Source organism: Hyla sarda, chromosome 3 (assembly GCF_029499605.1).
Source record: "Hyla sarda isolate aHylSar1 chromosome 3, aHylSar1.hap1, whole genome shotgun sequence".
NCBI lineage: Eukaryota > Metazoa > Chordata > Amphibia > Anura > Hylidae > Hyla > Hyla sarda.
The window spans coordinates 90,406,599-90,423,883 of NC_079191.1; the positions used below are offsets into that span (position 1 = coordinate 90,406,599).

At 41.7% G+C, this 17,285-nt stretch overlaps 1 protein-coding gene across 3 annotated transcripts in view; it reads left to right on the forward strand.

Moving 5' to 3' along the window:
• The window catches only part of LOC130360591 (adiponectin-like), a 76,069-nt gene extending 60,843 nt beyond the window's left edge, over positions 1 to 15,226 (forward strand). For all 3 annotated transcript variants that reach the window (XM_056563130.1, XM_056563129.1, XM_056563131.1), the window contains one exon: positions 14,588 to 15,226. In XM_056563130.1, coding sequence (XP_056419105.1) covers positions 14,588 to 15,099 — 512 coding nt within the window. In that variant the 3' untranslated portion in view covers positions 15,100 to 15,226. The remainder of the gene's footprint in view (positions 1 to 14,587) is intronic.
• The last annotated feature ends 2,059 nt before the right edge of the window (positions 15,227 to 17,285 follow it).

Here is a 17,285-nt window from a genome sequence, read left to right on the forward strand (position 1 = left end):
CTGCTAAAAACTTCTGGAGTAGAACAGCTCCTAGTCTAATATTTTCAGCAAAACATATACAACTCTGACTGTATTAGACACCTGTAATTGCTCAATGATCTCTGTTGCCTGTATGTCCTTCATGAGGAACTTGTAGAGGCATATTTTATGTTTATATTTACGTTCATGATATCAACCCTTAACAGGGTTCTCCGTTGCCAGATGGCTGTTATGCCACCTCCCGCAGACATGAATGGAGGGGGTTTGACATGATGTCACGACCACAGCCCCCCGAACCCAACATTCTGAACATAATGTTCAGAACGCTGGGTATCTGCACGGAGTACCCCTTAAAGGCCAAAATGGGATCAGTCCTTAACCTCTTGGGGAAGCAGGGCGTATGCATACACCCTGCATCCCCGATCCTTAAGGACTCAGGGCGATCCGGGATGCCTGCTGAAATCATTCAGCAGGCATCCCATGACAATGCCTTTCAGATCAGCGATTTGCGGCAATTCCGGGTTAATCACTGGTGCCACCTCACGATCGTCCTGATTTTTCGGCCGTTATCGGCTGACGAATCAGGACGCCTGCAGTGGGGGTGTCCCTAACGGCACCCGCTCCACCCCTGTTTCGGAGGGCGAGAGCAGGTGTCGGGAGCCCTCACCTGAGGCTGGGGCCCCCAATCCTTGGCATCGGCGGCGGGCTCGGGGCCCCAGCAGCAGAGGCGGCGGCGACAGCAGGCGGATCTTCACTGCGCAGCAGCAGGAGGTAAGCCTGGCATCCTGCTGTTGCTAAGCAATGACTTGTTATGCAACGGCAGAAGGCACAACTACAACTCCCAGCATGCCTTTTGGTAGGTTGTGCATGCTGGGGGTTGTAGTTATGCAACAGCTGGAGGCACATTTTTGTGCCTCCAGCTGCTGCATAACTACAACCCCAGCATGCACGGACAGCCAAAGGGCATGCTGGGAGTTGCAGTAGTGTGCCTCCAGCTTTTGCATAACTACAAGTCCCAGCATGCCCTTCAGCTGTAAGTGCATGCTGAGAGTGGTAGTTTTGCAACAGCTGGAGGCACACTGGTTGAGAAACACTGAGTTAAGTAACAAACTCCCAATGTTTTCCAACCAGTTTGCTTCCAGTTGTTGCATAAATACAACCCCCAGCATGCACGGGCAACCAAAGGGCATGCTGGGAGTTATAAGGAGTTGGGAGTTTTAGCAGTATGTCTGAGAGTTGTAGCTTTTTGCAACAGCTGAAGGTACACTGGTTGCAAAACACAGAGTTTGTTACCTAAATCAGTGTTTCGCAAGCAGTGTCCCTCCAGCGTTGGCAAACTACAACTCCCAGCATGCACTGATAGACCGTACATGCTGGGAGTTGTAGTTTTGCAACAGCTGGAGGCACACTGGTTGTGAAACACAGAGTTAAGTAATACACTCTCAATGTTTTCCAACCAGTGTGCCTCCAGTTGTTGCATAACTACAACCCCCAGCATGCACGGACAACCAAAGGGCATGCTGGGAGTTTTAGTAGTATGTCTCCGGCTGTTGCATAGCTACAAGTCCCAGCATGGCCTTCGGCTGTCACTGCATGCTGAGAGTTGTAGCTTTTTGCAACAGCTGAAGGCACACTGGTTGCAAAACACAGAGTTTGTTACCTAAGTCAGTGTTTTGCAAGCAGTGTGCCTCCAGCTGTTGCAAAACTACAACCCCCCAGCATGCACGACAGCCAAAGGGCATGCTGGGAGTTGTAGTTTTGCAACAGCTGGAGGTTGCCCCCCCCCCATGTGAATGTACAGGCTACATTCACATAGGCGGGTTTACAGTGAGTTTCTCGCTGCAAGTTTGAGATGAAGCAAATTTTCCACTGCAGCTCAAACTCCCAGCGGGAAACAAGCTGTAAACCTCCGCTAGTGTGAATGTATCCTAAAAACACTACACTACACCTACAAAAAATAAGAAGTAAAACACTACATATACACACCCTGACACAGTCCCCCCCCCCCCCCCAATAAAAATGAAAAACGTCTTGTACGGCACTGTTTCCAAAACAGAGCCTCCAGCTGTTGCAAAACAACAACTTCCAGTATTGCGAGACAGCCATTGACTGTCCTGGCAGGCTGGGAGTTTTGCAAAAGCTGGAGGCGCCCTGTTTGGGAAACACTGCCGCAGGGCAATTTTGGTATTGGAGACAAGTGTAATTCTTGCATCCGGGTCCATCCCCATGCAAATCCCTAATGTAGGCCTCAAATGCGCATGGCACTCTCTCACTTCGGAGCCCTGTCATATTTCAAGGCAACAACTTAGTGTCACATATGGGGTATTTCTGTACTCAGGAGAAATTGCCTAACAAATTTTGGGGTGCTTTTTCTCCTTTTACCTCTTATGAAAAGGTAAAGTTGGGGTCTACACTTGCATGTTATTGTAAAAAAAAATAATTTTTTTGCTCCATTCTTTTTATTTTCACAAGAGGTAAAAGAAAAAAAATTGTAACACAATTTCTCCTGAGTATGAAAATACCCCATATGTGGACGTAAAATGCTCTGCGGGTGCACAACAGGGTTCAGAAGTGAGAGCGCACTATGTAAATTTGAGGCCTAAATTTGTGATTTGCACAGGGGTGGTTGATTTTACAGCGGTTCTGACATAAACGCAAAAAATAAATAACCACGTGTGACCCCATTTTGGAACCTACACCCCTCACGGAACGTAACAAGGGGTATAGTGAGCCTTAACACCCCAAAGGTGTTTGAAAATTTTCATTGAGATTGGAGGGGAAAAGTAAGAAAACATTTTTTTTCACTAAAAAGCCCCCCCAAAATGTGTATCACCATTTCTTCTAAGTATATAAATACCCAATATGTGGATGTAAAGTGCTCTGCTGGCGCCCTACAATGCTCAGAAGAGAAGGAGCTCCATTGGGCTTTTGGAGAGAAAATTTGTCTGGAATTGAAGCCCACGTGTGTTTACAAAGCCCCCATGGTTCCATAACAATGGACCCCCCCCCCACATGTGACCCCATTTTGGAAACTACACCCCTCACGGAAAGTAATAAGGGGTGAGGTGAGCATTTACACCCCACTGGTGTCTGACAGATTTTTGGAACAGTGGTCCGTGAAAATGAAAAATGTAATTTTTCATTTGCACAGCCTACTGTTCCAAAGATCTGTCAAACGCCAGTGGGGTGTAAATGCTCACTGCACCCCTTATTAAATTCTGTGAGGGGTATAGTTTCCAAAATGGGGTCACATGTTGGGGTCCACTGTTCTGGCACCACGGGGGCTTTGTAAATGCACATGGCCCCCAACTTCTATTCCAAACAAATTCTCTATCCAAAAGCTCAATGGTGCTCCTTCTCTTCTGAGCATTGTAGTTCACCTGCAGAACACTTAACATCCACACATGGGGTATTTTCATACTCAGAAGAGATGGAATTACACATTTTGGGGGGCATTTTCTCCTATTACCCCTTGTAAAAATGTAAAATTTGGGGAAAAACCAGCATTTTAGTGAATTTTTTTTTTCCATCTACACATCCGACTTTAACAAAAAGTCGTCAAACACCTGTGGGGTGATAAGGCTCACTGTATCCCTTGTTACGTTCCTTGAGGGGTGTTGTTTCCAAAATAGTATGCCATGTGGGTTTTTTCTGCTGTTATGGCACCATAGGGGTTTCCTAAATGCGACATGCCCCCCCCCCCCCCCCCCAAAAAAAAAAAAAAAAAAAAACATTTCAGCAAAATTTGTTTTCCAAAAGCCAAATGTGACTCCTTCTTTTCTGAGCATTGTAGTGCGCCAGCAGAGCATTTGACCTCCACACATGGGGTATTGCCATACTCAGAAGAGATGGGGTTACACATTTTGGGGGGCATTTTCTCCTTTTACCTCTTTACCTAATGTAAAATTTGGGGAAAAAACTTTTAGTGGAAAAAATATTCATTTACACATCTGACTTTAACAAAAAGTCGTCAAACAAATGTGAGATGTTAAGGCTCACTGAACCCCTTGTTACGTTCCTTGAGGGGTGTTATTTCCAAAGTAGTATGCCATGTGGGTTTTATTTTGTTGCTATGGCACCATAGGGGCTTCCTAAATGCGACATGCCCCCGAAAAACCATTTCAGCAAAATTAACTCTCCAAAATCCTATTGTCACTCCTTCCCTTCTGAGCCCTCTTGTGCATCCACAGAGCATTTTACATCTACATATGAGGCATTTCCTTACTAGAGAGAAATTGGGTTACAAATGTTGGGGGGATTTCTCTCCTTTTAACCTTTGTAAAATTTCAAAAAATGGCTCTACAAAAACATGCGAGTGTAAAAAATGAAGATTTTGAATTTTCTCCTTAACTTTGCTGCTATTCCTGTGAAACACCTGAAGGGTTAACAAACTCTCATTGTCATTTTGAATGCATTGAAGGGTGTAGTTTCTTATAATGGGGTCATTTATGGGGTATTTCTCACAGAAAAGCCCCTCAAATCCACTTCAAACTTAACTGGTCCCTGGAAAATTCAGAATTTTTTTTCGTGAAAATTTTGAAAATTGCTGCTATACTTTGAAGCCCCCTAATGTCTTCAAAAAGTAAAAACATGTCAACTTTATGATGCCAACATAAAGTAGTCATATTGTATTTGTGAATCAATATATAATGTATTTGTAATGTCCATTTTCCTTACAAGCAGAACATTTCTAAGTTAGAAAAATGCTAAATTTTCAAGTAACAACAAAAATTTACCAGTATGTTAAAATAGAATATGTCACGAAAAAGCAAACTCGGAGTCAGAATAAAAGGTAAAAGCATCTCAGAGTTATTAATGCATAAAGTGAGAGTAGTCAGAATTGCAAAAAAGGGCTGAGTCCTTAAGGTGAAAATGGGTCCCTAAGGGGTTAAAGGGGTACTCCAGTGGAAAACATTATTATTATTATTATTATTTATTTTTTTTTAAACACAGATAAACAATACAGTCAAATATGTATAGAATGGTCTACACATAGACACGATGAAAAAAAAACAAAGAAAAGAAGAGAAAAAAAGAAAGGAAGAGAAAAACCAAACATTCACACATCTAATCATTCACTCCTTCCAATCTAATTCTTTGTTACATATTACGCAATCCAGAGGTATAACCTAATTAATCTATTTCTATATTGATCCACTCTTTTTTTTTTTTTTACAATTATTGCTCCCACAAACAGATTTTACCCAATGGAGTAAGTTGGGAATTCAAAATTTAGCTGATATATCTACAATAGAAGGACTTACCCCTTTCTTGGATTTATGTTGTAAATTCAAAATTCCAAAGACAGATTCTTTTAAGTATCTGCAATTAATACATCTTCTGAGTAAATAAAAATGTTGTTTTTCAGAAGACACTTCCCTATACACAACATTTTTTCATAAAGGGGATAATATGGAAAAGGAAATATCCCGAGCATATGCCCATATGGTCTCTGTTAAGGAGCCAGATATTTTTTCATTTCAAAAGCTTGGGAAAAAGATTTGGGCCGTAATTTCTCTGTGGAGGAATGGCATTTTGTTTTTAATCTTCCACTTGAAGTCTCTAGATGCTCCAACCATTTGGATATATCAAGGAAATAATGTATAGGTGGCATTGGGTACCATACCGACTTAATCAAATTTCATCGAATTTTTTGAAAATTTTGTTTGACATGTAAAATAAAAGTCTGTTCATTTTTCCATATTTGGTGGGAGTGTCAGGAAATTCAGAAGTACTGGAAACAGATATTTCTCCTACTGGGTAATATACTGGGACGTTCTATAAATAAGAGCCCTGAGGTGGCATTGCTATCTTTAACAACTGGTACTTTACCCAATTTTGAATTGATGGTAATGACACATATTTTGTTTGTGGCCCGTTCTCAGATAGCACAAAAATGGAAATCTGAGGAAATACCTATTTTTGTGAATTAATAAAAATTGTACAAAGAAATTATAAGATGGAAGGGTTACTTGCACAAAATGCGTTAACCAGTATAATATATCAGCAAAAATGGAGATTGTGGGAAGAATTTTGTATTGGTAATTAGACCCCATTTGGGACAGTGTAGATAGTCTTATTGACTTGTTAGGAAAAGCGGGAAAAAATAATTAAAAAATATTATTATTTTTTTTAATCAACTGGTACCAGAAAGTTACAGAAACAAACAGATTTGTAAATTACTTCTATTGAAAAATCTTAATCCTTCCAATACTTATTAGGTGCTCAATACTATTGAGGAAATTATTTTCTTTTTGGAACACAGAGCTCTCTGCTGAATCACGAGCACATTGCTCTCTGCTGACATCTCTGTCCATTTTAAGAACTGTCCAGAGTAGGAAAAAATCCCCATAGCAAACATATGCTGCTCTGGACAGTTCCTTAAATGGACAGAGATGTCAGCAGAGAGCACTGTGCTTCCTGATGTCGGCAGAAAGTAATTTACAAATCTGTTTAACTTTCTGGCACCAGTTGATTTAAAAAAAAAAAAAAAAAAGGTTTTCCACCGGAGAACCCCTTTAAGGGGGTACTCCCTTGCTAGACATCTTATACCCTATCCTTTGGATAGGTGATAAGATGTCTAGGGGCAGAGTACCCCTTTAAGGACACTGCCAATACTAATTTTAGCATTTTAGTTTTTTCATCCTCCTTTTTAGAGGAATAACTCTTTTATTTTTCCACCTACAGACCCATTTGATGGCTTGTTTTTTGCGTGACCAATTGTACTTTGTAATGACATCTTTTATTTTACCATAAAATATAAGGAAAAACCCAAAAACATTTTTTGTGGGTGGAAATTTTGAAGAAAGATGCGATTTTGCACATTTTTGTGAGGTTACATTTTACACAGTGCACTTTATGGTAAAAATGTTTTATTATCTTTTTACTGTAGGTCAATGCGATTAAAAATTCCAATAGTTTTTCTATTATTGTGCAACTTTGAAAAAAAAAATTTTTCAAACAAAACAAACAAAATTGGTATCCATCGATAGGGGATAAGATGTCTGGGGCAAAACAGATTAAAAAAATATAATTTAAAAAAAAAATTAAGCTGATGGAAAAAATGGTTGTAGTAATATATTATGAATGAACTAGAAAATACATAGAAAATAAGAAAATATGATCACCTTTCATTATCTGGTTCTAATCAGTAAAAAAATCGATGTGATACATTCCCTTTAAAGGGGTACTCCACCCCTAGACATCTTATACCCTACCAAAGGATAGATGTCTGATCACGGGCTTCCCGCCGCTGGGGACCCCCCGTAATCTCTCCTGCAGCCCCCGCTTGTCATCAGCTGCACAGAGCGAAGATCGCTACGTGTCTGATGACTATTGATACAGGGGTTGGAGAATAGTGATGTCATGGCTCCGCCCCCTCCTGTCGTCACTCCCTGCCCCCTCAATGCAAGTCTATTGGAAAACTTTTATTTTTTTAAATCAACTGATGCCAGAAAGTTAAACAGATTTGTAAATTACTTCTATGTAAAAATCTTAATCCTTCCAGTACTTATCAGCTGCTGTATACTACAGAGGAAGTTCTTTTCTTTTTTAATTAGTTTTCTGTCTAACCAGAATGCTCACAGCTGACACTTCTGTCCATGTCAGGAACTGTCCAGAGCAGGATAGGTTTTCTATGGGGATATGCTCCTACTCTGGACGGTTCCTAAAATTAACATAGATGTCAGCAGAGAGCACTGTGGTCAGACAGAAAGGAAATTCAAAAAGAAAAGAACTTCCTCTGTAGCTTACAGCAGCTGATAAGTACTGGAAGGATTAAGATTTTTAAAATAAAAGTAATTTACAAATCTGTTTAACTTTCTGGCACCAGTTGATTTAAAAAAATGTATTTCAGCGGAGTACCCCTTTAAATAAATGTCCTATAAGTACTATGATAACTGCAAACTTTATTATACATTTACAAGTGGATGTGCATAGTGTTTTTTATAGATGAAGCCTGGAACCCTAGTTTTATTTCCAATATTGAGTTCAGTAACTCTGGTCTGAAGCTGATTTTTGATCTTAGTTACAGTGTAAGGCTGGGTTCCCACAACGTTTTTAGGTTACGGCAACTTTATCCGGCCGGGGGGAGCGAAAACTGAGCACTCCCATATCCAAGCCGGACCTAGCCAGGACCTCATTCATTTCAATGAGCTGACCGGAATCAAAGTTTTAGGTCCGGTTAAAGAACTGTATACAGGGCAAAAATAACCCAAACCGGAGTCAGCGTTTGACTTTGGTCGGCTCATTGAAATGCATTACATACAGGCAGGGTCCGGCCGGGATATGGAAGCGTCCAGTTTTCACTCCCCCCAACTGTATCCGATTCCCGTATTGCTAAATCGAAGTGTGAAGTGGCCCTTACAGAGTCTAAAAGAAGTTGACACATTAATGGAAGCTGTAGTGAAATCCACACTGACTACTGAAATCCACACTGATACACAAAGAAAAAACGGAACTTTTACCATCTATACATGTTTTTAAGTTATTGCAGTCCAATATGGGTAGGGTCACACATAGTATATACGTAACCTAGTTCATGCTGCGCAAAATCCACTAGGCAACAGGAAATACGCTGTATATTCTCCTATGAACAGTCACAAAGGCACATTAGCCCTTATCTCTCTTCACTTCATGTATTGGGCAGATGAAACGCGCTGTTCAAAAATACAACTCCTGGTGTTCATTGCAGCTCTTAAACTGTTTCTTCTGTCTGCATATACAGCCTGTCAGTAGTGCATCACATTTTAAACAAGCACCACAAAATGGCAAAAAACACTATTATGGACATTTATCAACGGGTTTAGTCAGGTTTTCTTTACTATAATTGTCGCAAAATTGTCGCAACTGCGACTACGCGATTTTTCGTGCGACATTTTGACTGGAAAGCGAGAAAAGCAAGTTTTCCAAAAATTAACTATGTAGTAATAATTTTAAAATGGACTACGGGTAGTCAGGTATTTATTAACTGCGACAGTCGCAACTGCGCAAAAAAAAAGTCGCAACAGGGTTAAAAATTGACTAAATTTACTCCAGCTCAAACATGGAGCAGAAAAAGCTACTACCAAGGTAAAAAAGGAAAAATTGCTTACGTGAAAGAAAATTATCAACAGGCTGAAACCAGTTGATAAATAAGTCACACATAAGCAAAAAAAATAGTAAGGAAAAAATTACTAAAAAAATAATACATAAGCAAACATTGATAAATGTCCCTCTATATTCTTACTGTAACAAAAGTGATGCTACAGAGCTGGGAAGTCATACTTGAGAACAGCTCTCTGCAATTGCAAAAACCATTGGGATAGCAGAAGGTAAAGCTGAGGGGTGACTTGAAGAACCCTCAGTGATGTAAGAAACTCATGTTAAAGGGGTATTCCAGGCAAAACCTTTTTTTATATATATCAACTGGCTCCGGAAAGTTAAACAGATTTGTAAATTACTTCTATTAAAAAATCTTAATCCTTCCAATAGTTATTAGCTTCTGAAGTTTTCTGTCTAACTGTTCAATGATGATGTCACGTCCCGGGAGCTGTGCATGATGGGAGAATATCCCCATAGGAACTGCACAGCTCCTGGGACGTGAGTCATCAGAGAGCAGTTAGACAGAAAACAACAACTCAACTTCAGAAGCTAATAACTATTGGAAGGATTAAGATTTTTTAATAGAAGTAATTTACAAATCTGTTTAACTTTCCGGAGCCAGTTGTTATATAAAAAAAAGTTTTGGCCTGGAATACCCCTTTAAGTCCCAAAATGGCGGCATGCGACTACAGAGCAGGCAAGTGACAAAAGCAAATATAAAAGGACTATACAACTTCCGGCAGGGGTGAACATCTCTTAGATCTAAAATATTTCCCAGATAGGAGTTCTTTTGATGTTAAAGTGCTATGAAATAACTCTTGCAATATAATAACACAATAAAATATATTCACCTATATAAAATATATAAAAAGGGAATTTAATTATAAGAAAGAAGAACTAGAAGTTCTATAGATAAAGTTTGGCTTCCACTCTCTTTTAACCTCTTAAGGACTCAGGGCGTACCTGTACACCCTGAGCCCGGTCCCAGTGTGAAAAACGGGGTCACGCCGTGACCCCGCATCACAATAGGTGGGTCCCGGCTGCTAACGATATCCGAGACCCTGGGCTAACAGCGTGCAGCACCGATCATTGTGCCGCGCGCTGTTAACCCTTCAGACGCGGCGATGAAAGTTGACCGCCGCGTCTGAAAAGGAAAGTAAACGCTTCCCGGAAGCTCAGTCAAGCTGATCGGGACATCGCAATAAAATCGCGATGTTCCGATCAGCTGGGACGCAGGCGGAGGTCTCCTTACCTGACTCCGCAGCATCCGATCGTCGATTGATTGCTCCAAGCCTGTGCTACAGGCTGTTACGATTCGGCAGGCTGGATGTAGATCCTCTGTGTCAGCGAGGGAATGGCGTGGACCGTGTCGGTGGACCGGTTCTAGGGTTGTTGCTGGTTTTCACCAGAGCCCGCCGCAAAGCGGGATGGTCTTGCTGCGGCGGTAGCAACCAGGACGTATCCACCGGCAACGGCTCAACCTCGCTGACTGCTGAGAAGGCGCGGGACAGAAGGACTAGGCAGAGGCAAGGTCAGACGTAGCAGAAGGTCGGGGCAGGCGGCAAGGTACGTAGTCAATGAGGATAGCAGGAGATCTGGAACACAGGCTTTGGACAACACTAAACGCTTTCACTGGCACAAGGCAACAAGATCCGGCAAGGAAGTGCAGGGGAAGTGAGGTAATATACACAGGGAGCAGGTGGAAGCTAATTAGGCTGATTGGGCCAGGCACCAATCATTGGTGCACTGGCCCTTTAAATCCTAGAGAGCTGTCGCGCGCGCGCCCTAGAGAGCGGAGCCGCGCGCGCCAGAACATGACAGCCGGGGACCGGGACAGGTAAGTGACTTGGGATGCGATTCGCGAGCGGGCGCGTCCCGCTATGCGAATCGCATCCCCGCCGGCAATGTCAGTGCAGCGCTCCCGGTCAGCGGGTTTGACCGGGGCGCTGCAGAGAGAGAGACGCCGCGAGCGCTCCGGGGAGGAGCAGGGACCCGGAGCGCTCGGCGTAACACATGCTTGAGCAATCAAGCCCCTATCTGACTGATCCGTGCAAAGCTATGGCTTTGCAGGGATCAGCATAGGAGATCAGTGTGTGCAGTGTTATAGGTCCCTATGGGAGCTATAACACTGCAAAAAAAAAGTGGAAAAAAAAAAAGTTAAGGGTCATTTGCCGTGTGCAGAAATGTCCGAACTATAAAAATATATCATTAATTAAACCGCATGGTCAATGGCGTACGCGCAAAAAAACTCCAAAGTCCAGAAATAGCGTATTTTTGGTCACTTTTTATATCATAAAAAAATGAATAAAAAGCGATCAAAAAGTCAGATCAACACAAAAATAGTGCCGATAAAAACTTCAGAACACGGCGCTAAAAAATAAGCCCTCATACCGGCCTGTACATGGAAAAATAAAAAAGTTATAGGGGTCAGAAGATGACAATTTTAAGCGTTTACATTTTCCTGATATGTAGTTATGATTTTTTTCAGAAGTGTGACAAAATCAAACCTATATAAGTAGGGTATCATTTTAATTGTATGGACCTACAGAATAAAGATAAGGTGTCATTTTGACCAAAAAATGTACTGCGTAGAAACGGAAGCCCCCAAAAGTTACAAAATGAAATTTTTTCTTCAATTTTGTCTCACAATGATTTTTTTTTCCGTTTTGCCATGGATTTTTTGGTAAAATTACTAATGTCACTGCAAAGTAGAATTGGTGGCGCAAAAAATAAGCCATCATATGGATTTTTAGGTGCAAAATTGAAAGCGTAATGATTTTTAGAAGGTGATGAGGAAAAAATGAAAATGCAAAAACGGAAAAACGCTTAAGTCCTTAAGGGGTTAAGCCCTGAGACAATTTGTGTCTACAGAAAAACTGCAAAGAACTCACTGGCCATTGGGGGAAGCAGTAGTCTGAAACTGCCTGTTCCTGCCTGTGCTGACTCCGAACATTAGACCTCAGCAGAGTCTCCTCATTCCAGCAGCAGGGCAGAGGCTGACTGGTTCTCAGACTGGTTCACACGGCAGAATTTTGGCTTGCGGAATCCCACCTCAAATTAAAACCCATAGACTTCTATGGGATTCCGTACTCCCATTCACACTTCTGAATTTCCGCTTGTGGAAATCCGCAAGCAGAAATTCAGAAGTGTGAATGGGAGTGCGGAATCCCATAGAGGTCTGTGGGCTTAAATTTGAGAAGGAATTCCACTTACGGAAATTCTGCCGTGTGAATAGACCCTTAGTATAACCCTTTTCTTGTGATCCTGCTCCTGTCTCTTATTATTTCTGCTCACATGGCACATTGCCAACCTAAGGCCACAGTAGTACCCCCCCCCCCCCCCGCCATCTAGAGTACTTTACTCTAAATCATCCTGCATCACAGTGCAGCCTGTTCAGTCCAATGTACTTTCTTCAACGCTATCTCATGGTATAGCAGAGAAGAGAATGCTTTTTCCAGTCTCTGACCACATTGCTCTCTGCTGCCACCTCTGTCCTTGTCAGGAACTGTCCAGAGTAGAAGCAAATCCCCATAGCAAACCTATCCTGCTCTGGCCAGTTCCTGACACGGACAGAGTTGGCAGCAGAGAGCACTGTGGTCAGACTGGAAAGAACTACACAATTTCCTCTGTAGTATACAGCAGTTCATAAGTAAGAAAAGGATTAAGATTTTTAAATAGATGTAATTTACAAATCTGTATAACTTTCTGGCACCAGTTCATATGAAAACATTTCTTTTCCATCAGAGTACCCCTTTAATCTAACAAAATCAAGCAAAATCAATCAAGCCCCATAGCATAGGCACAATAGTCTGGAACAGACTATTCATTTGTGTGGGAGACATGTCTAGGCCCCCTTTGTGACCCATACAGAGACCATTTCACAGTGGGGATGGAGGGAGATGAGCTGTGAGCATCAGCTTTTGTTAATGGTGTGATCCTCAGTTACCACACAGTGCTACCTTCACACTATAGAATTCTATATAGGCAGCTTTTACACTATAGAATTCTCTGTTTTAAAGATCCGTTATAATGGCCCGTTAACAAAACCGTTAAAAATGACCGTTAAACAGCCGTTACAAAATCCCATTATAGTCTATGGGATTTTTTCCTTTTCCCGTTTCAACCCGTTATTAATAATGGAAGTTATTTTGTAATGCGAGAAAGTAAAGGGAGAAATAGTACATTCACTATTTCTCCCATTACTTTCTCCGATTACAAATTAACGTCCGTTATTAATAATGGGCTATGACAGGTTAAAACGGGTAATGTAAAAATCCCATAGACTATAATGGGATTTTGTAACGGCCGTTTAACGGTCATTTTTAATTGTTTTGTTAACGGGTAATTATAACAGATCTTTAAAACGGAGAATTCTATAATGTGAAAGCAGCCTAAGCTGAAACCATTACTGCTGCCTAGACACCTCTCCCACAAAAATGTATAGGGTCTGCTAGAGAATACTGTGCCTATGTAATTGGGGGGTTTGCTGTCAAGCAAACCTTTAAAATATATCTGTCTTTTCTTAAAAACCTGCCTGATTTTGTTAGATTAACCCTTCAGAAAAGTGACATGAAGATATGTGATCTCACTGTTGTCATTGAGCCTGTGAGAGTCCCCTCCATGGTGCACAGCTGTTTCTCACTCTCTCATTTTGGCAGGGAAGGACCAGAGCTGGCTTTTGACAGTAGTACACACACATGGACTTTCTTTACATTACTTATCTTGCCAATCGAAGCACAGCACATACTTATATCTGCTATACCATGAGATAGCACAGAAGACACAATTACATTTGACTGAACAGGCTGCACTGTGATGCAGGATGATTTAGAGTACAGTACTTTATATGGCAGAGGGAGGGCCAGAGTGTTACCGGGACCCTAGGCTGGCAAGGTGCTATATGGCAGAAATGAAAGAAACAGCAGCAGGATCACAGTAAGAAAAGGGTTACACTAAGCTTCTACGTTGCTGCTGCTGACAAAATAAAGGGAAGGGAGGGGGTTATTACACTGCAACCCAGCAGTAGATACACTTTAATTTAGACAAAGTATATCTGCTCAGACCTTTATGGGTGGTCAGAGATGAGAGGGAAGCCTTTATTAACCTCTGTGGAACAGTGTGAGTTATCTTCAATAGACAGACTGACTCAGGTTGCAGGTACACAGGATTTCTCATCTTTCCTTGGCAGTGAACAGCAGATTGTATAGAAGGGAGACACCTAGTGGCCAGGACCTTAGTGCTAGGTATCATATTGACAATCGATTGGAGGAAATTGTGTGAAACGACAGTGCCCCTTTGAATACTGTTAGAAACAGCTCACACAAGAAGTCAACTCCATAATGACATAAAAAAATGAAATGAGACGCTACCAAAAAGTGACAAATGATTTGGCTGCTCTTCCAGATCCCACTTTTATAAAAAAAAAATTGTTGTTGCAACTAAATGAAAAAATGGTAATATCAATGAATGTATTTTTAGTGTATAGTATTATGTGAATTATTCATGAGAATTATATCAATGCTTACAGGTGATAAAGGGCAGAAGGGAGAAGTTGGTGTACAAGGACCTTCAGGACTTGAAGGTCCACGTGGCTTTCCAGGTCCCCAGGGCTCAACAGGAGAGAATGCCTTTCTACATCGTTCAGCCTTTAGCATGGGCCTGACAACCAGAGTTAATACCCCAAACGTGCCTATACGCTTCACAAAAGTGTTCTACAATGACCAGCGCCACTATGATGACACCACAGGAAAGTTCACCTGCCATGTTAAGGGCCTTTATTTATTCACCTACCATCTTACAGTCTACATGAAGGATGTCAAAATTGGATTATACAAGAATAACAAACCTATTATGTTTACCTTTGACCAGTTTCAGACAAATAATGTGGATCAGGCCTCTGGCTCAATCCTTCTGGCCTTAGAGAGCGGAGATGAAGTTTGGCTACAGATATATGGGGAGGATTTTGGAGGCATCTATGGAGACAATCTCAATGACTCCTCATTCTCTGGAATCCTGTTATATCCAGACCATGATAACTGATGTAACTCTTCGCATACCCAATAAAAATGTCCTGCTGTCTGTAAAAGAGACAATAAAAGTTATATCATATAAAAAAAAATGTTGCCCTGTAATGGGATTCATATTTACTACAGAGCTAGGCACTCACATTTCAATATCAGACGTTCATTCTATATATGTCAACATCTGCTTATGGAAAAGATGTAAAAAAAAAAAAAATAAAAAAATACAACAAACAACAACAAAAAAAAAAATAAAACTGGGAAGAAAAAAAGGGTATTTTTTTGTTTTATACTCTTTGTTTTGGCTTTTACACATTTATTTAAATGCTTTTCTCTCCTAAACCACTGGTAAGTTTACACTGACAGAATAATATTGTGCTATGGATATTTATTGAGTCTACTGCATAGTTAGCCCACCAGAGAATGTCATGCCATCTACTACCCTAAAAGATTTCATAAATGCACACTTACGTTCACTTAGAAAAGGTCAAAAATAGAAGATATACTTCGTAATGACATATAACGAATTTGAATTCATATACTGTGCTTTGATGTTTTACTTTTTGTCGGATACTTTATATTTAAAAAAAAAGTCCTTCCTTAAAGGGGTACTCCGCTGCACCAGGCTTTTTTTGAACGCTTGGAGCAAGCAGCGGGGGTCGTGATGTCACGCCACACCCCCTCAATGCAAGTCTATGGGAGAGGGCGTGGCGGCCGCCATGCCCCCTCCCATAGACTTGCATTGAGGAGGCATGGTCATGACGTCACGGCCATCCACACCTAGTGTTCTAAACGAACACCAGGTGCTGCACAAATATCGTGGGACCCCTGTAATCAGACATCTTATCCCCTATTCTTTGGATAAGGGATAAGATGTCTAGGGACGGGGTATCCCTTTGATGTGTCTGTAAATCCCTGCTCTCCACCCACCCAGTTGACCAGCTATTGGTGCTGTTAGTTTCTGCTCCTAATATGCGATAGAGGGCCTCCACTGTCAACTAGGCTTACACCCCATTGGAAGCTAAATACTAGTGCCCCCCCCTCACAGTTTGTTGGCATCATTAAAGTCTATGGATTGTCAAGAGGTACTCTCCACCCTGCAAGGACTCAGATGAGAAGAGTCTGAGCTCACTCTCACTTCACAGCCTCTCCCCCAGTGTTTTGTACCTTCTCTTAGTATCACTTTGTTGTATGTAACTTTTGTGTGTGATTTTAATTTATGTATGATATATAGATCCAGATTTATCAAAGAATGTCTACGGTAGAGCTATTTTCCCACGTTTATTTGGGTGGTGGGTTTGACTAGCATCTTATTTATCATGAAGGTGCAGCAGGATGATGAATTTTATGCAGCTCTGCTGTGGTGGGAAAAGCTCTACCACATACACTTTATCTAGATGTTTGTGAGGGAGGGAAATAGACACTTTCCCAGGTCCTGAATTTAGCAGGTTAGGTGTTTTCACTTAATTTCACTGAGCTGCTGGGACATTTTTACTTACAATTTATACGCTACAATCAAATTTGATTGCGGTGTCTAAGGGGTTAAAGCCGGGCATCACCATGATCGGTGATGTCTGGCATTAGAGATGGGTCTAGTGGCAGATAGCCGACAGGACCACCCAGCTATGACCCGCACTCAGCTCCTGAGCGCATGTCATAGAAGGGGAGTGGGACGCTGTCGTCCACAAGAGGTTAAAGGTTGAATTGCGGAAGGTACAAGTGATTCTAATGCAGTGTAAGGCGTGTACAGTGTGGAGATGCAGTGTAAGGCGTGTACAGTGTGGAGATGCAGTGTAAGGCGTGTACAGTGTGGAGATGCAGCGTAAGGCGTGTACAGTGTGGAGATGCAGCGTAAGGCGTGTGCAGTGTGGAGATGCAGCGTAAGGCGTATACAGTGTGGATATGCTATGTAAGGCGTGTACAGTGTGGAGATGCAGCGTAAGGCGTGTGCAGTGTGGAAATGCACATCCTATCCTTAGGACAGGGGATAAGTTGCTCACCACTGAGTCACCACTGGACTACTCCTTTAAGCAATGCGGGATTGTATACGGCTGGGGGGTGCGGAAAACAGACGTTCCCGTATCCCAGCCGGACCTGGCCCGTATGTACTGTGTGTAGATGCAGCGTAAGGCATTTACTATATTAAGATAAAGTATAAGTACAGTATTTGGATGTGCAGTTGGAAGTGTATGAAGTGTGTGCAGC